Source organism: Rhamphochromis sp. 'chilingali', assembly GCF_963969265.1.
Source record: "Rhamphochromis sp. 'chilingali' genome assembly, chromosome: 3".
NCBI lineage: Eukaryota > Metazoa > Chordata > Actinopteri > Cichliformes > Cichlidae > Rhamphochromis > Rhamphochromis sp. 'chilingali'.
The window spans coordinates 42417291-42444974 of record NC_137931.1 but is presented as its reverse complement, the minus strand read 5'-3'; the positions used below and the strand labels follow the sequence as shown (position 1 = coordinate 42444974).

At 43.3% G+C, this 27684-nt stretch overlaps 1 protein-coding gene across 6 annotated transcripts in view; it reads left to right on the top strand.

Moving 5' to 3' along the window:
* The window catches only part of elavl4 (ELAV like neuron-specific RNA binding protein 4), a gene marked incomplete at its 5' end in the record, with an annotated part of 72134 nt that overhangs the window by 7435 nt on the left and 37015 nt on the right, over nucleotides 1-27684 (top strand). For 3 of the 6 annotated variants that reach the window (XM_080877460.1, XM_080877459.1, XM_080877458.1), the window contains 2 exons: nucleotides 20191-20277; nucleotides 25971-26217. In XM_080877460.1, coding sequence (XP_080733586.1) covers nucleotides 20191-20277; nucleotides 25971-26217 — 334 coding nt within the window. Of the gene's footprint in view, nucleotides 1-8228; nucleotides 8487-20190; nucleotides 20278-25970; nucleotides 26218-27684 lie in introns of those variants that run through there. The other 3 variants (XM_080877462.1, XM_080877461.1, XM_080877463.1) reach the window with 2 other exon arrangements.

Below are 27684 nucleotides of genomic sequence, written 5' to 3'. Positions count from 1 at the left end.
ACATTTGAAAACCAGCTCTCTCAAAACGTTCTTTTAACATCTTTTCTCGCAGAATTACATTTATTTATCCTGACTTAATGTTACAAAGCGAAGATTTACTACAGAATGTGCCTGGTGCCTTTTGTACAAAACGTCTTGGTATTTTCACAGGGGAAAATAATTTCTTGACTGTTTGCTTCTAATGACTTTTTTCTCTTTAATCGGCTAAATGCTCCAACGACGCAAAATAACCGAAACATGTCTCTAAGCATGTAGGCATTTAAACTGAAATCCAGTGGGGTTTTTCTTGTGCATTACCCACTCGCTTTTCTTCAAGCATGAGAAAGGGCGGTTAAGCATGAAGTGACATTTGGAGAGCTGGATTTGTGCGGCGTGGGCATGTTTTGGTGCACAGTGCCGATGGCCAGCTCAACGAAGGACCGTGGATGTGTCTAATTTCTGAAAGGTTATTTCTTATCAAAAGCCACAGTGGTGTAAATTATGCGGATCTGATAGCGTAGGGTTTTTGATGAGGTTTTAAACACCGCAGAGTTTCTAACAAAAAAGGGGACTCGTTTCTGCAGAAAGATGACTGCAGAAACGACAAAAAGTAAATATTGTACATAAAATGCTCGTAGAGTGAGCAGCGGCAATTAAAGAACCTCAAGTGGGAAACACTGCGCGTTCTGTGTTGCTGTAGGGTGTGTGTGTGTGTGTGTGTAAGTGGGGGGAGTTGTGATTAAAGCCTCCACCAGATGGACCACAGCGGTCGCCCTGTGAGCATGGCTGTACCCCGACCAGGATCAAACGCAAAACGGGCTGCCATCCTCACAGCCCCAGAGCCCACCAATAAATCCCCATGATCCACTGACCCACCACACTACGGCTTCATTTTACACATACAGTTTATACTAGAGAGCACAACATCAACAGAAAGAGTGCAGCTCGGCGTCCTAATGATTGCCCCTCATCTTTTACTTCAACTATATGCAAATACGGATCTTTACATTATCTATACATCTACAGCTAGTGGAAACTTTATGATTACTGAGAGAGCTGTTGGCCTGCTGAAGTTGAATGTCACCCCAAGCTGTGGACCACTCTGTTGTCCAAATGGACACTAATCCACCAGAGTCCTGTTGAGAATACACTCTCGGTGCCAGAACACATGCCAGACTCAACAGCAAATGCATAGCTAAGCCTTTCTGGGCACCTACACAAGCCATCTCTCATTTGTGTTCCGTTACAACCTCAAAGACCATTATGACCATCATCTCTTTCATATAAAAGGGAGGGGCGATCACAGTGCTGGCTTAATAGGTTCGGTTTATATGCATTCATGTGTAGATTTGGTGTATTTATATATATTTCCTGATATTTTCACGCATTAGAAAAAAGAAGAAGTAGAAAAACAGCAGGGATTTTGAATTAAAACAACAAACGAGGACTGTAAGAGTGCAGAGTTTACATAGTGGCTGAACAAGCACACACCCTCAGATAGAGACAGCGCTTTCAAACAGCCCCCTGTCACATCTCTGCAGCTTGCAAAGCTCCAGCCATACCAAACAGCTTTGAGTTAAAGTTGAAGAAAGTGGCTGTGACAAATGCAGCACAGCCTTGTTCCGGGATCAGCGTGAAGAATTCATTTCTGATCTAAGGAGTTTCTACGAGGGAGAGTGACACAGGCAGGGGTTAAGCTGACTGCGTATCATGCCCAGTGACACGGAGAGAAGAGGATGTAGGAGGAAAGCACCAACTAGATTAGCTCAATTTCACCAAAGAGGGGAAAAAAAGCCTATAATGTGATGTACATTTAGTTAACATCCGCCATTCGAGGGATCCTCTTTCTGTCTCAGGTTACCGTGAGTTAACAGATTTGTAAATGGCAGGCCAGTGTGGGATTTACTCATTAGTTTTTCCAAGGAAAAAGATCATTCAAAATGAAAATTTACACGAGCAACATCAGAAACAAGGCATTCAGAGCACAGGGCTGTAACTCGTTTCGATTTGGTTACATTGGAACGCAGGATAAGTGCTTGATTTTTACAGCAGGTTTGAGATTTGTAATATTTGTTCACTTTGTACTCTTGTACATTTATCCCTTTTCTTCCAAAATAATTTAACATCATGTGCCCTTGGTCACTTAAATAAGATGCCATTGTGTTGATTCTGTTTGTCCTGCTTATAGACACGGGTTTTGTGGTAGGACTATGTCCAGCTGCTGTAATCCATTACTAAACTGCCAGAGCACTGTAGCCCAGTGGGGCCTGCTTTTGAGGAGAAAGAAAAGAGGTGATTTGACTGATGATGTAGGCACACCGCGCATCTGTGACTTACCAAGCATCAGCCAAATAGTGTGTACGATTTCTTCATGAAAGTAAACCTTCTCGTCTTAAAAATGAAACCAAGCAACAAAAGTCAGCAGAGTCCAAACTGCCCATTGTTGTCCAGAAACAGACATGTTATCGTGTTAATAGCTGTCTGGCAGCGAGACCCGGCGATGCTGATTTTGTCACTGGAGATAGGCAAGCTGAAGGCTGTGATTCTCATTTGTTGATTGTTACCGGCAGAGGGTGGACACCTGCCAGGAAAGAGGCAGTCATCAGTCTGAGTAGCACAGCAAGATGCTTCTACTGCCAGAACTTCAATAGAGCAACTAAATCTATCCTTCAAGGGCAAATCAAAAAGATCCTAAGTGAACCACGGCACACCGAGGAGGGTGCGCTGAGCTATTAAATGTATTAGGCTGTTTTACTGCGTCGACTGCTGTGAATTATGGGATGTTTTTAAACCGAAATTAACAAGGCCTGATAAGTATTTTATTATTCTCCACGGGTCTGTTAAAATACCGTTTTGTCCTCAATTACTGTGTTTTGCCATACTGCGATAATTCAGGTTCGTACTGTTTTCTGTCGGAAGACGAGTTTTTCCTTCCAAACACAAGTTTTCCTTCTCTTGTTAATTATCAAGGTATTTTCTTCCAGCACTTTGAGGTAACACCTCAACTGGCAGCTTCACTTCTCTCCCTTTAAATAGAAGCCTTATTATGCAGAGTGAAACATAGGACAGGTGTTGAAACACTGCGTGTGACAGTTAACAAGACTCAAACCGAGAGCACCCACAATTATCACTGTCTGCACACTGCATACTCAAACCGAACCTGCTATACGGCGTACGCTATTCTTTACCTGCTCTTTCGCACTTGTTACCAGAACGCTAGGTGTTGGCTGCTTCCAGAGTATAATGTGTAAGCACAGCTTTAGTATGTGTAATTGTGCAAACCTCTCCCATTGCGCGTACACAAACAGATCCTTCTGGGTGTGGCAGAGATGTAGCATCCTGAGTTTGTGCAGGAAAATCAGAATGAGTAAAAGAGTAAGTGGAACTACGCAGTCTGCAGTTAATCCATTAAGGTCTGTGACTAGGAGGGGTTTAGGGAGGAGAAGCTGGGCTGAAGAGAGGGCAGGAAGAGTTCATGACAATTAGCCAGCTCTCTGCTTTCAGAATTAGCAGGTTGGAAGCACAGGATGAAAATACTTCTGAGGTGCAGGCCTTACATCTCCAGCTGTACAACAGAGACTGTGTGAGAGTGTGACACGCTCCATGAATAAAATTTTTGTGTATGCCTAGAATCAGCTGTCCTTTTTGTGTGTGTTTATGGATAAGAGCCAGAGCCAATAAGCGAGATGGGGCTTCACATTGCTGACAGTGTGGCTGGCCCTGCTGGGTTATAGCCACAAAAGCTTTTTAACTTTCAAAATGTTGCAAAAGGAAAGAAATATCATTTATCTGCTTAAAAACGATTTAGCGATCAGTCATCATCTAAAAGGCCAAATAATGCATCCAATCAAAACTAGGCACTTTTTGTGCAAAGTATGACAAAATGAAAATGCAATTAAGAAGAGTAGCCCGTTTAGTTATTAGCATTAATTGCTTTTTTAAATTTATCCAGTGCTGCATTGCAGTTTATGTGCGCTAGACATAAACTGTACATAAAGACAGGCCAGATCCACGAGATAATGAGCTGTACTGTAATATACAATCTGGAGAGTATCTCAACATGAATGCCCTTGATAGAGTATCTTAACCACTCCCCCCATCTGTCCACGCACAATATTATAATGCTCAGTGTATGTCCTTAAGTATGGCAGCAACATGGCTCCGTCTTTGATATGCGTCTGTGTACAGAACCTGCACGCACTCCATAACACCGCGCACGGGAAAGAACAGATTGTGTTTATAGCTGGTAGTCACTTTCATTGCCTTTTAAAATCATTGTCCTGTAGCGCAATCTAGCAAAATGACACACAAAGCAAGACAACTGCGAGGGACTATTTTCACTTTCAAATCATATTCTCATTTAGAGAAAAGGTTATTTGGTTTATATTACAGTGGAGAGAAAAACAACCTCCAAACACTGTCTATTATGAAATAAGAAAATTATCACCCACTTTATTTTACTGCTTCTACACACTGGCAGTTAAAAGTTGACAAAACACATAGACAAAATTAAAAAAAAAAAAAATAGGCGTGATTTGTATGCAAGTCACTGCCATAGATTTGACTTTCTACTCCTTACAGTAGGGAATTAAAATGCAACAATAAAAACACAGTTTGGTCAAGAATATTAAAGGCTGTTGGGTGGAGAATGTCTTTTCCTGGGTCCTACCCAAAGCCTTTATTAAACTCAAAGGTCAGCGCAGGAGGATAAAAGATGGATAGAAGACGGAGGGTTTGTTGCCTGTACTATTCAGCTGCAAATTTTGCTTCTCTCTGCTCTGTGGCAGAAAAGATAAAAAGCACATCACAAAGGAAGAGAGACAGAGATGCACTTCTATTTTAATCCATTTTCATTGTGCTTCATTCTACATTACTCTGCCTCTCTTATGTTATGTACCGTGTGATCAGTACAAATCTCCAGACTGCAAGTGCCAGCATATTTTTTTATTCTATCTGAAACAATAGCGAGCTTGTTCAGCCCATCTTTCCCCCTTGTGCACGTGCATGTCTACTGCTCCGACCTAATGGAAGGCGTAGTAAGGTTTCTCATTAGTATGTCAGCCACATGGCTTGGTTAGCTAGCTAGTTGTAGCTAAACAGACAGGTGGACGTTAGGGAAGAAGCAGAGAAACTGGGAAGCTTTAGTTCAGTCCTAACACATTTTTTCCCCCTGTTTTTTTAACAGTGTTTTTTTTTTCCCACTGTGTTCATTTGGGAGCTAATTTGTCAACCTACTTGAGTGTATGGTTGAAAATCCCAATTTAAAATTGTATAAATACACATAGTGTTATTTCAGGTCTCAAGGTAGTTATTGTGTGTATAGTGCGTCCCCTGTGTTTTTACAGTAGATTATATATGTAGAATATGGCCCTTTCATGTGTTGCAGAGGTTGTAATTTAGTTTCAGACACAAAAAACTCACACTCAAGTGATTTTCAGTAGATGGTTAGCTTTAAGACCTGAAAATAATAACCCGTGCTGTTATTCTCAAATGCTTTGACATGTCAAAAAGTAGTGCCAGGTGGTCCAGTGGGACTGTAGGTCCCTTGTTGATTAAACAACTGCTTACCACTATTTTTCGAATAAACGTTGTATTTAATCAGTGGCTAGAGACTTGTAACTAACCATTACCATTTTTTAATACTAAACACAATCAATAAAAGCAATTTGCTTTCAAACTTTTCAGATTACATATGTATATTATACTGGAGTCTTGTATCAGGATATATTTTGAGCTGCAAGATGAGGAGATACCTCTCTTAGCTTAATGGATGTCCACTAGTTCCATTAGGTTTGCTGGGCCTCGCATAGCTGAAGGCTAGTTGAAACAAAACAGCAGGAGATTAAGAGTTGACAGCCTCTTATTGCTGCATAGAACACGAGGAAAAACAATATGATAATGTGCTGCGAAACTGATGATGTTTTGATCTCTTGGCAACCCGAGGATATAGCCACTGCGATATCAAATGAGGCTTTATGTTCATCTACAGCATAAGGTGTTTGAATGTGTTATAGAGCGGGAGCCAGAATATGTGTGCATGCGAATATATTATGTGTGCTAATAGGTATAGTAGGGTGTCAAGCAACATGTGTTTCCGTATTTGCATTCTGATTGTACGCATTCGTGTGTATGTGTGTGTTTGTATGTAGCCTGGTTTGAAGCTTCAGCCAAGAATTTCTGCCTGCAAGGTAACTGTGTTAAAGGGAAGCAAGAGCTCCCTCTTCTTGTCTGCCCGAGTTAGAGGCCAGGTGGACAAAATCAACCTGAGGCAGGTTTGGGGCTTGACAAAGACAGTTTAAGCTAGCTGCCCCCACCCATTAATATTCATTATTACTAAACTGTAATGAATATTACCATAATTGTCAGAGTAATTGGCAGTATCAGTAATTATGAATTTGATATGATAGCAGCATTTTGATTAAATATGCTCGCTCTTCAACACAGTAAACCAGGGATGTGTGCCCTGCTGCTTAATGGTTAGATTGTAGTTTGATTGTAGTTTGTAGGGGTTTTTTTTCTAAGAAGAGTAATTTGGAAGTTTTTTTGTTTTTTGGGGGTGGGGGGGTTGATGAGGCTGCAGTAAAATAACTGTAGAAGAACGGCTTCTGAGGAGGAGGGGGAGAGGTGTACACATGGCTTGACAACTGCGGCAATCATGCAAATAACCTTGCAGGCGCGCTCGTACTAACACACTCCGTGCACGTGTTAGAGAGCGTGCAACTCGCGCATAATTATCAACAGTGAAGTAGTGCATATATGCGAACACGAAACCTCCTTAAAAAAGCTTCCCTGGCACCTGTCTTCCCGCGCGATGCTTCAATGCCATCCCGCGTCGTGGACCACAAGAGCCTGCCTCCCAGGCTCTCATCCGCGAGCGCACCGCCCCGTCCTCACCTCCGCAGCCAATGGGAGAAGACGCGCGAGATGACTGGACAATCCGTAAATGGCTTTTGGGGGAAAGGTAGACGGTGTTTGCTCGCCGCGAATCTTTTGCTTTCCTTCCTCTTGACGCGGTGTTTGTTTTAAGGGGAGTGCCTTTTTGTGTTTTTGCGCTGGCCGAGGGCTTCCGGGGGCTTCCACACACACAGGCGCGCGCGCGGTTTTGCTTCTGTTTTGTTTTGGGGATTCCTTTTTTTCCTGTAGACTCACTACACCACGACCCCGGTTCATTTATCCCCTTTAAAAAACAAGCCGCTGCTCCTCTGTCCGACTCTCCTCCCTGACTTCGCCGGCTTTTATAGTACCGAGAACACCGACACCGACAGCCCGTCACAAGAATGGTCATGGTGAGTAGATGTCGTAGTACTCGCTTGTGTCTTTATTGTGCCACATGAGCTTTATTTCACTGTGACCATGTAGCCTATCGCAGCGGTAAGATAAATAAATAAATAATAACAATAACAATAATAAAATGTTGGGACAACATTTCTTTGAGCTTCTTACTTTAAAAAAATTAACAAAATTACAACAGTTACCCCGTTTAAAGACGTTTTTTCTCTTGCATTTCTTTGGGATGCACCTGCTTGGACAGGTGTGTGCAGACTTCCCGCGAGTTCGTGTTCGTGGTTTCGTTCTGTTATATTTGAAGCCGTCGTAGGTTTAAAGGGTCTAAATCGGCATTAAAGTAATCGAACATTATTTAAAACGTAAACTTTACTTTTGCGTGTGCGTAAGTGTCTGCGTGTGAAGTAGGGAGGCAGGGAGTGAGGGAGACAGCGATGGCCTGTATGCACACACAGTCGTATAAATGTACGGGGGATTTTAACATGCAACCCAGTAATAGCTAATTTATATACACAGTGCTGCGCAGGCATCCTATTACCATAGCGCCCGAGGCTGTAAGCGCTCTGCTCCGCGCTGCTCACTCAAGCACAGACAGACCTCAGCAGCGATTGATTGCTTTGCTGGGATTCAGAGAGCCTTTTCTCTGCCAAACCGGGCTGCGGCTGGCGTGTGCCGAGGAGGGCTCGGAGCCAGCCAGAGAGCGAAGGTGTTAACACTGATGGAGGGGAGGGGAGGCCGAGGGCTGACGGGCAAGCCGAGAAGCCAATCAGAGACTCTAAAAGAAAGTCGGGGGAGTGAGTGGGCGTGGGCGGGCTCTGACCTTCCAGCTGAGCAGGCGAATGGGCAGGTGGTTGTGGGAAGGAGGGGAGGGTTGGTGGGGAGAGGGGGTGGGGGCAAGGAGGGAGGGTGGTAGGAGGGAGAGCCTTACTGCAGCCCAGCACTCACATCCATTCTGCTCTCAGCATCTGTGGAAGAAGGCGATGTTTGCTCCGTACACCTCCAGCACGCTGCTCTCTGCTCGCTGCTAAGACTCAGAATCAGGCAGAGAGGAAGAGTGCAGAGGAGAGGAAAAATAAGGAGACTGTGTCAGAGGAGAATAAGAGTTTTAAAAAGAGTAGGGGATTTTTCTTTTCTGAGGCGTTGCTGTAGCTGTTGTGTGAGGAGAGAGAGAACGTGAGACAACGGCCAGCATCTCCCAAATGGAGTGGAATGGGTTTAAGATGGTAAGGAAGGCTACGGGCAGCCTGCCACTATACTTGAATGTGCGATGATAACTGCTGGTTAATTTTGAGCATCCTATAGTGAGCTGAGTAGCTTGTAGTTGTAGATATACTGTCCACCCACAGTCAGTCAGAATTATTCTTCTTGCTCAGCGAGCACTGCGATACTGTTGAACTATTGTTGTGCAGAATGTTAAGTTCCTTCTTACGGGGACGAGGGCTACAGCGGGGGGTTACACTGTAGGTTCGTGGGCAGAATGAAAAAATGAGGGAGGCAGATGGAGGGACGGAGACGGATATCGGGCTAATGAGAAACGTGCGGAGGAAGGAAAAGAAGTAAGGAAATAGGGAAGGAAGGGTTAAAAGAGGGGAACAGCACCCATTTTATGTTGAAGTCAGGGCTGTGTAGGTGTCCCCTGTTTTTCCAGCCTTTGCACCACTCTGAAATATTTACCTGTGTATAGTGCTGCAGAGGTGGATCGCACATGGTTGAGGGTTAAATGTCTTTTTACATGGTAAGGAAACTGGACTTTTTTGTGGATTTGCCATTCATTTATGCAAAGTACTGCATGTAAGTTAAATGAGTAGCCATGTTATCTGTCACGCCGCTTGTATAGACAGTCCGAGGGTGTGCTGTCCATGTATTGTGCCAGAGCTGAAGAAAAGATGGGAGTAGGTGTGTGAGTTACGCGCATGACTGGATTACAATAGATTATAATGTCGTGCATTCTTTCCCTCATTCTCAAGTTTTATGCCCCTTACGGCTATGTGTAAGTGCGTGCGCGAGCTCACTTGTCAGCACAGGAGTGATGTTAAAGTATTCTGCTTTGCCTGCTCTCGCTGAATTTCACTTTAACATTGCATCCATTTACCCATTCATCCATCACATTCAAGCGACAGAGTGAGAGGTAGACTAATAAAACTAGCAGCCATTTTATTCCCAGTTGTTTTTTTACCTGTCAGAAACAGAAAGACAAAGTTGAGCCTCGTTGCCGATTCATCAATGCTATGACCGCAGAGTCATTATTATTAGTTAGCATCTATCTTTTTTCATAATGGTTCACTTGCCATCATCAAAGTGGACTGACTCACTTGGGCATTTCCACTAGGAACAACAGAAGCATTTGTCAGCAAGTACATTTTTTATTTGCGTTCACCGGCTAGTTTTCCTTCGGAATGTAATCAAAATGCTAATTGAAAGGAAGGCGACTCTTCCTTGGGTGCCGCAGCTACAGGCACTAGCTGGCATGCTGGCAGCCGTAGTGTAGCATGGGTGTAGAGGCCTGTATCACAGATAGAGTGGTGACGTAAGAAGACAAACGTAGGGGTGTGAGAGAAAGCGTGTGCAGCATTAAATTTGTAGATACAGACACAACTTAGTTTGGAAGAGGTGGACGCACAATGTGAATGACAAGGACCAGTGAGAGAGCGGGTGACAAAGTGGAATATTCATTAGTATTGGAGGTATTAGATGAGTGTGCATCCATGAAGCCTCCTGATGCGAACCAGTGGGGGACCTGCTCTAGAGACAGGCCATCATTTTACAAAAATACACACAGATACACACAAATGCGCAGTGGCTCTATTACCCCGAGGCAGAACACCACAAGCTCGAAGGTTACACATCAATGCTAATAGGGCGGGGTGTATGAGGAATTTATTAGCTACAGTGCACTGACCATGTGCTCGGGATTTAAATGTAACTGAAGATCAAAGACCTGAGACACGAACAGATGGGTGTACGAGTATGTAGCATGTAAGGTTTTTGAAGGAACAATAAAAGTGATTTGCAGACACAGAGGAAAAATATGTGGATGATAAGTTCACAAATACAGAACTAGAGCTACACAGACAATAAAGAAACACTGCTTCATCAGTTCAGTGACAGGTTAGCATGCGCTTCTGCACGACTGGTTCTGTGTGTTTGTGTTTGATTGCGTGTGTGCATCAGAGGGCCGACTGACACGTGTACAGATGGAGAGTGACATTGTTAAGTAGAGCCTCATTAGAGACCAAGCAAATACATAAAGCGAGAGGGGTGAAGTGGTTCGGACAGAGGAACAGCTGCCTCTTAATCTTCTTTCCAGTTGTCTTTACACAAACATCCGCTCTGACGGATTTAATGTGAATGTTTGCGTTGCATTATTTACTGTTGACCAGACCTTTAACTGTTCCTGGTGTTATCATGATCATAGCGGGGTTTAAACTTAGTCTTACACTATTACCAGATCCACAGATATTTTGCCTTTGTAACTATATTTAATTACAGATATTAATAATATTGATAGCAAAAAAAAATAAACTTCTTCTTCTTTTTATTTTCAAACTTATATGTTTTCATATTTCAACTCGGTGAAATAATTTGCTTCTATACTGAAAGTTGCCTCTTATTACAAAGCTGACAAACTGAGGCAGAACACTCGGACCTCTGATGTTTGTCACAGAATAACAAAATCCCCCAAAAACAGCCTCCTTTGACTTCCTTTAAACTCCTCTCCTGGGTCAGTGCTGATTTGCTGTTTGCTTTTAAGAGGATTTATCAAAACTAGCAGCTTGTAATTTATACTGAAGATAAAAAATAGACTTTTAGGTTTAAGTGAAAAATTTGTATTGTCCCTGGTTATGCATTGCTTGTCAGCACTAATTTCTCACCAAGTTTTATAAAGTTTACTTTAGACAAGGACAAATGCAAAATAAGCAGAAGGCCTATGGCGGTCTTCTGTTTGTCATGTTAAGAGAGCACAGTTATGGCTGTGCTGCTGTTACTGTTGTTGATTCAGTTTTTACAGGCAGAGGTTTTTCACATCCACAGTAATTAGATGAAATGTCAAATGGTCACATTGTGTGCGTTGCGTGGTGTTGTTTATATACAGTATGTAGGTGTTACTGTGTCTCATACTGTGTGTGCCGCCTCTCTAGCTGTAGGTGTAAATGACCAGACCCATTCAGGCACATTAAAAAGGATTTATCAAAGCTGAGACATGTAGAGAGAAGTCAGCAAGGATAATGGCAACTTTAGTGCAGCGAGTCCAATAAAAACATCCTATAGAGAGTTTTCTCAGGAGACTTTTAGATAGATGTGATAGTGATGTGTGAACCAGAGAAAAGGAGTTTAACTATGTATGCATCTGTGCAGATTCTGCAGGAATTAATATTCCTGATTAAAATCTGATAGTTAAATATTTTAAGAAGGTGATGACCAAACAGGTCGTACACCTGAAAAGATACAATTACCCTCCCCTACACAAACACAAAAAAATGAAATCAGAATTACCCCAGACAAAATATTTATTATCCCTTGAGACTAACACATCCCATTTATGTATAAATATGTAGCTGGCTGACATTTCAAAAGTAAAGATTTGATTTGCATGTGACATAACAGTACTAAGATGCCAGGATATTTGGGTTTGCGCTTACTTTGAGCCAAGAGCTTGTGCCACTGCTGCAGCGTATTTTGCGTGACGACATTATGCAATCTATCAGCTTTTTGGTGGTACATCGAAAAATATTTTGTTGTCTTTAAATGTCTTTTCCACTTTTCTTTAAACAAAAGCTGGATGGAAGCAGTTAATGAGCCAAAAGCCTGTTTGAATAAGAAGCTGCTGTAACAATCTCTGTCCCAATTAGCACGCTTTGGTTTTTAAATATTCCTTTTGTGCGAAGCCTAAACACACATGAAGACTCACAAAACGGTCACGTTGAAAATTTAATAGGCTTCCACAGTGATTTCCTTCATTTATTTAAAATGTTTTTTTTCCCTCTCCTTTTTAAAAAAGCTAGAAATTTGAGAGGCATGGTGAGGCATTCTGCTGTGAGGGGAACAGCATTCACAAATACTAGACCTAATTCCTTTGGCAGCAGCTCAAACTGCTACAGACAGACACATAATCAGCTGGGGAGTGTTAGCGCTTCAGCCCACTAGCAAACACAGGACCGAGCCCTTGTTGTGCATCGCTGCTTTTCAGAATAAATATCCCGATGGAAAATACAGTGGGAGGAAAGAGGTATTCATGTGTATATGGCTCTTTGTTCAGTCAAAAATACAGAAAGAGAGAGGAACACTGGCTTTCCTAGCTACTTTACTGCTCGTTCTACTCGATCCACTCTCTCCCTCATCTTCTCTATGTCCCTCGCCCCTCCTTCTCTTTCTCTCATCCTCCACTGTACCCTGTGTGTTTTGGTATTCATACAGATGTTTGGATTTGACTGGCAGTTTCTCCTGAGACTGTGCACAAGCGGCTGACTCGTCTCATCTGCATTTTGCATCCCAGGAAAAAAGGGAACAGAAAGCAGTGGAAAGCGTCAGCAGGCAGACGGGCTGTGTGAATGTGTAAGAGTGAGAGCGTGTGTGTGTACACGTTGCATGTTTTTTTTCCTATTTTTTGGCTTTGGCAGCTTAACTGGCCCCAGTGCTGTAGCCGTGTGATGTTTAATGGACGTTTCAAGGTCATGCTTTCGACAGGCCTCACCGCCTCTGACATATTAAACATTTATATATTTCTGTAGCCAGATGAATTATAGATTGAACATGCAACTGAACATGCTACAAAATGGCACCATTGTTGCTGGTAATAGACACATTAAGGCCTACAAAAACAGAATCCCACACAGCGTCATTTAGAGTTATCTTCAGTAGCAATGCGAACACAAGGAGGAAAAAGACCAGTGTTGCCATATGGAATAAACCAAGACACCAGGAAATCTCATAAACTCATAAAGCTAGGGGCCACTGTGTATGCTAAAACTAACACACGAAACTACAGCATCTTCTCATATATATATATATATATATATATATATATATATATATATATATATATATATATATATATATATATATATATATATATATATATATATATATATATGTATACATACAATAAACACAGGAAGAAGAGGTTGATAAAAAGGCTATTTTCCCCGAGATCAACCATACTTACCCAGCATAGGTTCAGCAGTGCGAGCTAACTACGCAGATCTGGGATGGCATCTCTGATAATAGATTTGTTTGTCCCGAAAGGAATACGGACGATTACAGTAAACGCATTTTCCCTTAACAATTGAGAGGAATGTCATCCCTCCTAAACAGTACACCTTGATGGAAATGAAGAATATGGTACATCAGATCCTTATCGTAACCAACAAACGTCAGGATTAGTCATGATCAGCACCTGTCAAGTCGATACTGGAGGTACAGAGAGAGAAAAGAAAAGGGGAGAGAAAATTGGAACGGTAGGAAGGTAGATTTGTGCTATCTTGTAGATGCACGGCTCTCCGGCACATTCTGTCAGACTAAAAAGCGCTGCTGCTGAATTTTCCGTGGCAATCAGCCACCTCCCTCTATACATTGTCTCCTAAGCATACGCCACAGTATATGAACAGAGATAGTCTCCTGTAGACATTTTCAATTACTCTGCACTACGTAGCAGTAGGGGGGATTAATCTGTTCGTTTGAATGCACGCCACACTTAATGGTTTAGCTGGTGTGCCGCGGGCCTCGTCTGTTAGCTGTGCTGGTATACATGTAGGCTTGTGTGTCTCGCTCTCCTATCTTCGTGCTGCAGTAGAAGCCATTTATGATTGCACCACTCTCACATCGAGTTAAACTGAGATTAGACTTTCACAGATGACAAGTCAAACTCCAGACTGATTGTGTAGCTACTAGTATGGGGAAACTTTATAGTTTTAGAAAAGTGACTGAAATATTAAGGTGTCAGACTCGAGGCATATTCAAAAGACGGCTATTTTTTTAGGTTTATATGGTAGTTAATGTAACAAAAGCTTTAAATGATGCCAAGATTCTATCTGTACCAAAGACTCAAAAGAGCAAAGTACATATGCGTGAAATAGGCATGAAATAGTTTGCTATTTCAATATCGCTTAGCATAGGACGACGATTACCGAGCAGCCGCCACTGGATTGCTGTAAAGTTTCAGCTTGTCACTCTATCAGTGAAGCTGTAACCTCCTCTGCCTCTACACGTAGCTTTGAGTTATTCTTTGCCTTCATCAAAATGTTTACTCATTAAGACAGATGACGGACGGCTGTCCTTTTCCCTTGCAGCTATTTGATTATATGAGCTCCGGTTCAGAGTCGAATCAATAACCAGATTAGTTCAGAGCACGCATATACACACCAGCATACACTCACATAGTACCCAGGGCTGTGGAATGAATTCTCCAGTACAACGGTCATTCGGTGTCTATGTGATTTAGCTCTATGCCTTTGCTGCAAGGCAGACGCACGCGCACGTACGTGCACACATACGCACACAGGCAGGCCGTGTCTGAGATGCCGCTGATGGGGGAAACAGTGATTAGATTAGGACGAGCACTGCCTCTGCTTAGCAGCCAGGCAAGTGTTCCTGTCTCTCCCTTGTTCTCTCTGTAAGTGCTGTGCTGTAGGTTTTGTTCTTATCGTATACCCCCAGGCTGTTTATAGCTTTTTAAATACCTGTTAAACAAAGCCAATATTACCACTTCCAGCCTCAAACCAGTTTTAATTAGACCCACTACTGTGAATTATGCTGAAAATTGAGTTCAGTCAGAGGAGTGTACAAGTTTCTTATTCTGTTGGTCTCCCCTTATGGGGAGGTTACTTTTAGCATGGCTATAAGGTAGTGCAAGCAAGTAATACGCGTTAGGTTGCGATACCGAAGCATTGCTGAATTGCTTATTTTTGACCCAACATGTGCAGGTGGGCACAGAAACAGGGAGAATGTTTCAGAGGTTGAGTGAATCTTGTGTATTTGTGCATGATGCCATATGTTTGTTTATGTATGCACTAGTTTTCCTTAGTGTGTTTTGCTAAAGATAGGAGGCAATCTCACTAAAATGGCTGGTTGCCTGCACAGGTGCGTGGCCGCGTTCACCTGCCAGCTACTTGTGGAGGTGGTGTCCTCGCTCATGACACATGGTGCTGATTCAGTCAGATGAGCCCGCCTGCTCTGCCTGCCTTGTTGTCGGTTTTTGCGTCCTCTGTCCCCGTTCCCACCCGGCGAAAAGCAGCTTCAGCTCAACACGGAAATGAGTGTTGTACAGAAACATAAGCTTTTCCCTGAAATGCAACTCAGAGTAGTGCAAGTCTTTGTCATGGCGCTACTGTAGGTTCTGTTGCAGTGTCACAAGAGCCGCAGTCTGTAAAAGTAACCAAATGTTAACCGAGCCATTGCAAACAGGATTTTCGTATTCTAAAAATGGATGGACACATTTTGTGTCATGTTAAATCACAGCTATATCAGGGATCACAAACACAAACCTATTCTCCACCATCCATGGAAACGAGGTAATTACTTTGTGAATAAACCCCACATGTTAGATAGATACCATCTCCACTAAAACCTTTAACCACATTTACATTTAATTAAGGATGGAAATGGAAATGTAGCAGCTGAGACCATGATTTAGCCTCTTTAATCCACCAAAATGTTCTAGCTTAGGGCCTCGACAATGATCACTCCCATCAGTCACAGGGATTACAGCAGGACAGACAGTGATGCACAGCAGAGACATCTTGCTGATTTGACTGAGCTGGAAGCTGAGGTGCTGGCCACACTAGCTAGAAGTGGAACAAAGGCTGGGAAGCTGTTCATGGGATTTGATGCCCTTCAGGGGAAGACCGCTGTTGGGAAGATGGCACTGCAGTGACTTGCAGCTCAGGGCTGAGAAATAGGGGTCAAAGGCATCGGGCAAGGGACTAGCCCTGGCATGGGTGTGAAACTAGAGGAACTGTGATGAGGACCTGAGAGGCGAGGCCAGGGCTGGGGCTAAGGGACAGGGACTTGGACTGACAGGCAAGGCCAGGCCTTCAATTCCAAGGCCCGGTCCCCTGTGCTCCAGGCTTCAGCCAAACAGCTAGGCAGGTGTCCAGCTGATCTCATGCGCCCACAAGGGATGAACTGCAGAGCACCAGTCACTGGAGCTCAACAAATTGAAGTGTCATCTCCAGAGTCAAGATGCTCACCAATTTTCTGCATGCGTTGGTGCAGAGTTGGGATTCAGCCAGTGGACAAATGGCTTCAGTTCCGCCTACAGTTTGGTTGAGCAAAGGAGACTTTGGCGTGTGTGTCTGTGTGTGTGAATGAGAACGACTGTACGTATGTATAGAGCAATGCAGGTCCTCAGAGTCTCTGTGCTTAAAGGATGCTCTCTGTATGGAAAATATGCATTTAAAAATTACATATAAGTGATTGGACCAGATAAATCTGAATAGAGTGGAGAAAGTTATATGACTCCTTCATATACATTCAAATGCAAAGTGTGTCAGTATTTACGTTCAGCCAGACTCTCAGAAACAAGTGATACTGAGGAATACATCAGAGCTTCATCATCTGAAAATAAGAACACTGGGTCGTCCTATAATTGTCTGTGAAATCTTGAGCTCTTGAGATAACCCACAGCAATTGGCCCTATCCTATCATCTCCTGACCTCTGACCTTACACAAGTATGTGCTGATTACCCAGGGGCTGCGAGGAAGTGTGTGGGAAAGCTGCATCGATCTCACTGGAAGACTGAAACATCACAAAAAAGAAGCGAGAGGGAAAAAAAAGTCAAGCCAAAGTTAAATGAAAAATTGCTTACGTACACGTCTCGCGCGGTCTGGAACATTTATTATTCTGAGTCACACAGAGAGAAAAGAGGTGGAGGAGGATAGAAGAAGAGAAGAATCCATTTGGTGAAGTAGATGCAGATCAATGAGACTGGAGGCAGGCAGGCCAGAGTGCAACAGAGGAAGGGTGTGTGTGTGTGGGTTGGTGAGTATCTGTGATGTGTCTGTGTGTGTGCTTGCGTGCATGAGGCGTCCCAGATTACTTTCCCTGATTGATCCGGCCCAGCATCCGTCTGACCTGCAGGACATTTCAGAGCTCGGAAGAGGATGGTGGAGGTGGAGAGATGGAGAGAGAGATCTCCAGGAAGAAAAGGAGAGGAGAGAAAAATAAAAATCAATAGCGCAGAGAGCATTACACGGAACTCGACTGGCCGAGAAACTGAGATAGTAAAGTCGTATTAATCTCTTTGTGTCTAAGTCAGTTTGGTAAGAACTCCAATTCCGTTTCAGTTTGTCAGACTGAGAGAGAATTGAAGTTTGCTTTGTGGTGGCAAGAGGCGGGCACGTAATTAGCAGTGCGTCTGTAGCTGACAGCAAATCCAGAATTTGACCTGATCCATTCGTTTCTCATTTTAAAAACTGGTCAGAATTTTAAAGAATAAAACAAGTTGGAAAAGGCATAAGGAAATGGCAAATTATATAAAGCAAGATGATGAGGCAAAGTCAGATGGTTGCATGCTGGCTCCATTTTGTAGCTGCCAGGCAGTGTGTCTATCAGTGGAGAGATCCTGCAGCATACTGTCTGCTCCACAGTCTCTATAGCCTCCATCTATCCTGGCCAAGTCAGGGTAAATTGATTGTCTAAGCTCTGTAAGAGAAGGGGGGGGGGGCTGCACCAGGCCAGAAAAATAAAGTGGTAGCTTTATTGGCTAAAAGCGGAACAGGAGGGATAAACGTGAAACGGAAGTTAAAACGACTTTGTCATCTAAATTCTGGTAAAACTGTACCACTGGTGTCTTAGGCACGTGGAGAAAAGAAATGTGAGCTTGTCTTGTGCATAATATGGAGGAAAAGGTAGACTAAAACGGATGGCAGCTGCGTGTGGGCCTAGTGTATTTCCCAGTGTTAGAGGAAAGCAAATGTATACACGTCTTCCCTGCTAGAGGTGGAAAAGGCTCGTCCTATTCAAATGCAGTGCCCAGATACCACTGGTTGGGAGCCCAAGGAGACAGGAAGCACTTTTGTGGCATAAAATATTAATGGCGTTATAGAGTGTATTGATTATATAATAACCTTTCCCAGCATCTGAGCACAGACTGAAATGTATTCCCTGAATAATTGAAAATGTATCCATGAGCAGTTTTTCATCTCAATGGTTGGTGAATGTAATTGCATTGCGCTGTTATTCCAGTGTTATTTGAGATTTTATCAGAAGACGCACACGTGTGTTCATGTGATAAACGCAAGGACAGTGAGACTACGAAGAAAGATGAAAGTGTGTGTGTGTGAGTGAGAGAGACTTTCTTTGTTTTATCGAATGGTTGAGCACTGAGCAGTGTCTCCGAAATGAGATGCACTTCTAAGAAAATGTAATATTCCTTTTGCCAGCATTATGCACCCTTCCACTATGCGTTAGCTGTTTAAATTGACTCATGTACATCTGCTTGCTGCTTCTTACATTTTTATCACCACATTTGTACATGCTATGATAATGCTGCATTGTCTGCTTGCTGCGGCACACGGCAATGTAAATAAAAAGCTTTGCAGAATGGGTGAAAAAGATTTGGATGTTTCACCTCTGCCTAACGTTTCCTTTTTTCAGGGTAGCCACTTAACTTTACATTTATTGGGACATTTGTTTTAAATTGACTGTAGAGTATGTTGCCCTCTGCCCTCCTAATGAGATGAATGCTGGTCCACGACACTGTATGTGGTGGTTTTAAGTTGTGACTAATGTGGGGAGTTGCTATCCCTCCAACTGCCCACTCTTGACTCTCTTAAATGATTTTAAATACACGCTTACTGGCTTTGGTACACCTGCATGACACTGACATTAGCATAACTAAAAGCCTGAAACACAAAAAAAAAATGTTTGTCATTAATTTGTACCAGTCAGATTTGCAGACTATTCAATAGCAACCCTTTGGTCCTCGCCATATTAAAACAAAAGGTGGCTCAACTGATTTTCCCCCCATACGATCCCAAAAAATCTGCATTTTTTGCTTCTGTCAGTCGGCAAGGAGAAGCTATATTTCTTGTCCTCCTTTCCACCCTGACCTCTCTGCCCCTCTGTATCTTCTTTTTCTCTTTTGAAGCTGACAGTTCACTCTCATTTAGACCTCCATTATGCATTCCTGCCTAAGTTTACAAGACACATTGACAACAGAACATGTACAGACTCTCTTCCTCCTCCCCCACCACTGTCTCTCCTTTTCTTTGAAGTATTGGAAATGTCTTCCCCATTACTCAGCCCTTGCCTTTTCTACCTCCTCCCATCTGATCCCTCACTCCCGCTCTTCATCCCTCTGAAGGAGTAAATGAAGGCAGAGGTCATACCTCCTCTCTTCCTCTTCTCCTGCTAAATTGGCTGTTGTAGCATCTGTAGATAGCTGCAGGCATTTAAGCCCCCTGCTCTGGAGAGCCAGCGAACAGACTTCCTGCTCATTTGTGGCATTTTCTGTCTCTTCAACCACAGGCTTGTTTACCCACAGAGAGCAAGAGGGAAACCCTCATTATAAACCCTGCCAAGGTCATTGCAGTCCCCACACCAATCTGCCAACATCAACACACATTCGGTTTTATTCTGCCGGCTCCGAAGGTGCTCGCGTCAGTTTTAATAAATGAAAGAAATAATAGATTCGGCCACATTTCTGTCTCACCAAATCCAGTGTTAGCATTTGAATTCGTTTACTTTACGACAAACGAGAAAATAAACGGAGAGACAAATACGAAAACCCCTGAGCCACCTGTCTTTGTTTTATTACGGCTGATGGGGACTGCAAAGGTGCAACTGTGTTTTTCTAGTGAGCTGCCATTTTCTCAACATCCTCAACCCCTCCACTCCCCAAGTCCCACTACAACCCTAACCTTGTAAAGTGAGTGTATGATGTTGACGGTGGGCTGTGCATCCCTCCCTCCCTGTGCTCCGCTCCATAGGGGTCGACAGAGACACAGTGGCGTCAGGCAGAGCTCCCACAGCTCCAGGGCTGGGCAGAGAAGGGATTGCTGACACAGCCAAAGATGGTAAGGAGACTACTGCTGCCAAATGGATGGCCCAGCCATTTTACACACCCATGAAGTAATATGATCTGATGTTGCACTGTGTTCACATTAATGCACACTGGTCGGTGATGCTGCTGACTGAGACAGTTGGAACTTGAGCAGAGATTGATGGACGGGGTTGCGAGGGTAGAGGGGGCTATGCACAGAAGAGTGAAAAGCTGACACGTTCATCGTGTGCATATAATTTAGGAAGCCGTTAACGAGTGTTGCACTTTGATGTCTCATATTTTCTCTGTTTATATGGAACCATTTACGTTTTAGTACTTAAAAACAGTTATTTACCATTCCATTAACATGCAAAGCTGCAAATGTGGGCAATTCTAAAAGACATCTGCTTTCCGAAAGTCTTACTCAATTTGCTCCTTCTTATATCCGGCTTTTAATTTGATTTTCTCTCTTGCGTCGAGGATTCGAGCAGCCGTTAAAAGTAAAAGCGATACGTCCCTCAGCCTGCGCTTTGCTTTAACTAAACGATGACTATAAGTCACTGGTGTAGTCCAGCCAATCTATTCGATACAGCGAATGGGTATTGATATTTTTCATCCTAATGGCAACAGCTTATATCAGATCTTTTCTAACGCGCTCTCACATCCGTTTCATATGCTTTCAACAGCTGCACGCAGTTTAGATGCATTACTTTTAGCCAGAAGCGCTGGTGCTGGCTCGGCCTCCTACACAAGGAGCAGGATAACTTGTGAGTAAAAGAAGCCGCATCTCGAGCCTGAGAGCCTATGAGTGCTGGCTATGTGTTGTACCCAGTCAGCAGGACATGCAGCGAGTCTGTTCTCAGCACTAGGCTCCACAGTGGGAGAGCAGGGACAGCCAGAGTGTTCACAACCAACATGAAGTGGACTGCTGAGCAGCACAAATGCTGGTAGGCAGGGACAAGGAGAGGAATATAATTGGCTACTGGTACTCGGCAGGTCCCTGTTAATTAGAGGCAGCCATTTTGGTGTAAAAACCTCCTCAGAAAACGTCCCATGGAGTTGAAAGTCTCTCTGACAGAATGGAGCCCAGCAGGGAATGTAAACAGATTTAATAAGGCTCTCTCCAATCAACTCTGTTATGGCTAGATGCTATTCTCTCCTTCCTCTTCAGTCTCCCTCTCTCCCCCCGTCTTTCTCAGTCTGTCTCTGTATCTGTGTTGTGGTAGAGTGGTGAGTGAGTAGGGAAGGATACTGTCAAAAGAACAATTTGCATGCAGCTCTCATCTTGAGAGCTTTTAGACATCTCCCTGTCTGTTTGTTTTCTGCTGTGGGCTTGAGCCATTGTTCTCTCTTTGTATGTGTGATTGTGTGTGCCTTTGAGTGCGTGCCTCTTCCACTCACTGCAGATGCCACAGACTGCGAATACATGAAAGCGTGTGCTGGCGCGTGTGTGTGTTAAAAATAAGAAGATGGAAGCAGATTTAAGGCTGATGTGTTTTTGGAGCTGCTACTAAACACTAGACAGAGGAAAAGAAGGATACTGAATGATAAAAGGAATATTAAAGGTCAGGGAAGAAATGGATGCTTTAACCCATCCAAGCAGCCGTGTCCTATCCCTTAAGATTTTATTGGTCTAGTTGGTAGGAGGTAGAAATACTCACAGTTTTACAGATTCAAATAAAAACCACAGGCTCATTGTACTCTAGTTGTTCTCTACTTCTCATTAAAATGTACTGTTGACTTTTCTAGGTCATCTGTTTTGAATTCACTTACCAATTCAGCCTCCAAACGAGCCCAATTTTATGCATGCTTAATTATAATATGGTGTTTGTACGGTAACTCAACAGTTAACGGTTTCATCTGCCATTTCATTTATTACCACACGTCGACAGATAAAAGCACAGCGATTAAAGTACACGCATCGTAAACTATTTCTGGACAAACTGGGAAATTTTTAAATTCTGCTTTGAGATATATTATTAGAACACAGGTCCGGCCTTTTGATAATCCAGAAATAGAGCGAAATACGGCTTGAGTGTCGTCTCTCCTTTGCTAATACTAGCCCTGCTTCCAAGTGCAGGCTGTCTGCGTGTACTTAAGAATAGTTAAAAATAGCCTGGAAGCTGAATAGCTTAGCAGGGGAAAGAAGAGATCTGAGTGATGACTTTAAAAATTTGATTGAATGAGATTAAAGAATATTTGCATCTTAATTTGGGTTTCAGCATGTTAGGTCATTTGCGGTGCTTTTGCCCAATTTTATGATTTCAAGAGTCTTGCAGTAGATTTCGTGACTCTTTTTGCAGCATCAACATCATTATTGTTTCTAAAAGTAAAACGCTGAAGTGCTTACGTGTGAGACAGAGCCAAGGGAAACTCATCAGGATTGTCTCCATCTCAAATTAGTTTTTTTATGCTATTAATTTGATAAATAACTATCTTTATGCAAATGTTTACATAAGCTCCCTGTGCATTTTGTTGGAATATTCACTAGGATAAGCATTTGATAAATATAAATGTGTTCTTAGTGTTAGAGAAGCAAAGTGCAATACCTCCCCCTCTGGCTCTTACTCCTTCTCACCCTTTTCCCCCTGTTTTCTCACACTTACACCAGGCTCACAGTTCCTCTTTGAACACTTTGATCCTGAGATGCTCTGCAAAAGCCAGATTTGAAAATGCAAACTTCTCTCTGTCACAGCAGCAGCATCAGCAGTCAGATCGTTAGCTGAAGGGCTGCCCCTGTTGCTGCCCCCTCCCACAAACCTCAGTAGCTATCAGAGAACGTTTCAGAGAGGCTTTACTGCCTTCGTGAATATTAAGTTGTTTATCCTCTTTGTGTCTGCCGTTTGTTTTATTTCTCAGTGTTTAGATACGGTGAATGTAGTGTGTGCACTGTTTTCACTGCATATTTAGTTTGTGACTCTGTGCAAGGGTTTACTTATGTTGATCATGCATTTTAATTACTTGTTGACAGCATTACTGCTCACACACAGGCCTTTTTTCGCTGATCAAGGCTAATGTCACATTTTTTAGGTCTGAAAAGAACATTAATTATATAGGACAAATTTTTCTTTTTTTTTTTCTTTTTTTTTTTTCTAAATGACATCAGAAACAGCAGTATGCGACATTACGTGATGGCAGAGCTTCAGTTCATCCTTTGTCATTTTTTTTTTTTTTTTTTTAATAAATAGGACAGGGGGAATGAATGAGAGAGAGAGGGGGAGAGAAAGAAAGAAAACCAAAGGGGAGAAGAGACGGTGAGAAGGGGGGGGAAGAGAGAGAAGAAAAAAAAAACTCCTGGGTCACCTGTATGGAGAAAAAAAAAAAAAAAACAAACAAACAAAAACAAACAGAGGAGACAGCAAACAACAAAGAGCAACATAATAATAGAGAAAACAAAGCACCATCACAATAAACTAGCTAGTCATAGATATCAGTATTTACTAAGTAATAAACGATATTGTGCAGCACGCAAGATAGACAGCGCACAGTGTGCTTTGAGGCAGCAGCCAAGAAAGCTTTAGTCCGCGTCTGTGAATACCCATGTGTGCATACCTGTGTGGATCAGCATGCTTGCATTCCAAAGGTTTCTCCATGTAATGATCTGCTAGGGAGTGTGGGGGGGCCACAGCCCCGTCCTCCAGGGTGTGAAGCGGGTATGGAGGAGATCAAAACTCCAGACATCCAGAGGCCCCCAGAACACAAGAGACCATGGAAGACCAACAGAGGGGCAGCCGCGCCACTGTCCCAGTAAGAGCTGAGGAGAGTCCCAGATGAGGGCTCGCCCAGCAGCCGCGGAGCAGAAGTCAGGGGGAGTTGCAGTGACGCGCCCGTGAGCTCCGCCGGCCCCCAGCTGCGCCTGAGTGACCGAGCCCTAGGCCGAGAGGCCGGGGGCACCCCACCTCCAAAGGGGCCCGAGCGAGCCCCAGGCCCCAGGCCCCGACAAGCGGCCGCCAAGGAGTGAGCCGGTGTGCACCCGGACGCCCACCCCCAGACACAAAGAACCACCAACACACCGACACCTGAGAGAGTCCGCCACCGGCAGGGGAAGTGGTGGTGGGTGGAGATAGGCCTCCAAACCTTGGAGGGCCTGAGGTGTCCCCAGAGAGGTGGCGTCTGATACCCAACCTGACATATAGACACAGACATACAGGCACACACAGACACAAACATCCATTCCCACCCTCATGCTCTCATATGCACTCACTCCACACTCAACCAACGTGGAGACAGACATAAAGAGACACTGTACACACAATCACACTCCCCAAGCGTACTCTACGAACCGGGTCTAGGTACCCTTGCCCCTGGAGGGGGGAATTGCACCCAGACCCAGGTGGTGTTACCCTTTTCCCTGCGGTGGGGAGAGGCAGACCACCCCGACTCCGCAGCAGCAGGGAGGCCCCACACCCCAGACCGCAGTCGGACGGCCAACTCCTCCTACTAGCCCTCCCGCTCCAGCAGGCCGCAGAGAATGGGGATGGGAGAAGACTCCAAACCTCCCTCCACCCGCTCATTGTAGTGTTGATGCATATGTGTTCTAAGGTGCAATTAAAACCCAGGAGGGCATGGAGCTACCTGCCAAGGAGCAGCAGGACAAATTTTTCACCCTTATCTGTAATGTATATATTCATCACCTAACCATCAGTTATAAAGGCAGGAATAAAAGGGAAAAAGTAGTACCTGGACATATGACATGTAAAACCTAAATTTTAATCGTGTTCATATTTTAAGAAGACAAACACATTAGTCACAAAGAAAAATCTAACAAAATTTGTCTTTAAACAGTGCTCACAGGTATTGATCCAACTATGAATCACATCACTTTAAGATAATTTGAGACCATCCGTCCGAAATTTGAAATTGAACTGGAAGTAGACCTTCCAACATGGTAAAAATATGAAATAGAGAATCAAATGCAGCAAATCGAAAAGAAGAAATTAAGTTACAAAAGAATGAAAGTTATAAAAAAAGAGGATTTAAGAATAAAACTCAGATTTGAATCTTTCTGAAATTCTTTGGAGAGATTTCAAACATCTGGAACATGTAGGGAGAAAAACTGATGAAAGTGCCATCACGAATTTTAATGTATACTTTATTGATCTCCGTGGGGAAATTCCTCTCTGCATTTAACCCATTCACTCAGTGAAGCAGTGGGCAGCCATTGGGCACCCGGGGAGCAGTGTGTAGGGACAGTACCTTGCTCAGGGGTACCTCAGGGTAGCCGTTCAGCGGATTTAAACCCCCGACCCTCCAGTCACGGGGCCACCATCTACCTACTGAGCTAGTCTAGTGAATGTCTTATAGGCAATGATATTTTAAAAAAAGTCACTACTATTAATACGATTTTTTAAAGCCAAGGGTGTAATTACTTTTTCCACAGAAGAATATTAACTAACTAATATTTACTGTAAAATATAGTTTTCATTGCAGTTGTTTAATGTTGAAATGTCTCATTGTTTCAAAGAGAATCAAGCTGTGCATCCTGCAGACAGCAAAGGCTGTAGGGTGCACAGCTTGATTCTCTTCTTTTCATTGAGACTTTTAATATAATTTTTCAAAATAACATTTTGGAAAATCATCAGAGTCTTGTAAGGCTTACTACACATACAGTGTTGCAGCTACTTAATAAGAAAATGTTGTTAATGATGGCCACATCTCTTTGTCTCTTCCTACCCTTTCTCTGTGTGGTTCCTTTCCTGGTGTGTCCCTTTTTCCGCCCTTCTCCAGATCATCAGTAACATGGAGGCTCCAGTGACAAATGGCCCCAGTGGAGGAGGAACCACAGCCAATGGGCCAACCAACAACAGCCGTGGCTGCCCCTCACCAATGCAGACCGGCCCAACAAACGACGACAGCAAGACAAACCTCATTGTCAACTACCTGCCCCAGAACATGACCCAGGAAGAGTTCCGCAGCCTCTTCGGTAGCATCGGCGAGATCGAGTCCTGCAAGCTGGTTCGCGATAAGATCACAGGTACAAAACTGAGACTTCTTTGTGGTGCACTGGGATACTGATGCTGTACTTCGCAAATATTAACTTTTTAGAAACTAGGAAAAGATCCCGCTAATTTGGACTATAATTTGAGGTGTGCCTAGTGAGTCTTAAAAGTGGGTTTCACCAAAATAAAAATACATATGTGATATAGTCGAAGTAAAAATCAGGACATTTTGCAGTTCAATGAGTGTGTTTATATGGACGTAAGTATCCTGGTTATTTAAATAGTCCTTTTTTTTGTCAGTGCATGTGAATATGATTATCTTTGCATCTTCATACTGCTGACTACCCATGCCTGTGATGCTTCAGCCGAGTGATCCCAAGTAAATAGAAACACAATCAATGGCCACACCGAAAGTATCTGAAATTCTGCACTTTTCAAGTTTGACGTAGTCAGGCTACAGGATGCAGGTTTTCCAATTTCTATAGTGGAGCAAGTCAGGTTAATAATCACAGTGAAGTTATTGTAAAGTGTGATCACAGGTATCAAAACTAAAGTTCGTTGCATGTAAATGTCACTAACATGTAAACGACAGCCTGTATTAACAACTGGGATAGTATGTTTATTTTGCACATATGCAGGTATATACCTGCATAACCAAGTAAATGTCAGTTTCTGAATATGCATTTTAAAAACTAGGATAAGCTTCATAATGGGCATATTCATGTCCATGTAAACACACTCGATGTTTGTCCAAAGAAAAGGGGAAATACAAGGTGAATCACTACAATCTGACTGAGCTGAAGAGGCTTTGCTTTCTCTTCTGAAAATTTAAACTGGACGCGTCAGTGAGAAAGAAGTCCGGCCTCTGCACACATCTGTCAATTCTCACTTTCTATCAAGTTTTCATATATGCTCTTTTAATCTTTCCTCATATTTGCTGTTGTCAAGAAAGTGTGACAACAATAGTAGCTGTTAAGAAAGACAAACATTACAAAGCTTACATCACTGCTCGCACGCTGCGAGATCAAAGGTAGGTGAAGACGCAACAGTCAGTTGTGTGTTGAATGTATACACCTGTAAGAAATCAAATATGACACGAACACTTCAGAGTTGCACACAAGCCTTCGGTCCGGTGTCACTCGAAATAACTCGAGCACTTGAGAGAATGCGTTGTGTATAAGGAGAAATCCATCTTTGCCCTCCGTGCGCACACGTGTGTGTGTGTGTGTGTTCAAGCGCAGCGAATCAGCAATGCAGCAAAGTGCCACATGTTCTCCAGAGGTGTTTAAATTAAGCAGCACTTTGCGGTGCTAATCACGGCTGTAATCTGGGTGTAGTGGCTGTGTGGGTGGCCGTACAGCAGATGGATCGGGGGGGGCCGGGGTGGTGGAGCTCTGTGATAATGCTCCATAATGGCTTTCATTTTAGATCCTACTTACTGACACTCTTCTCCTGATAATCTCATTAAAGAGCACTAGGCAGGCAGTCGAGATCACCAAGCC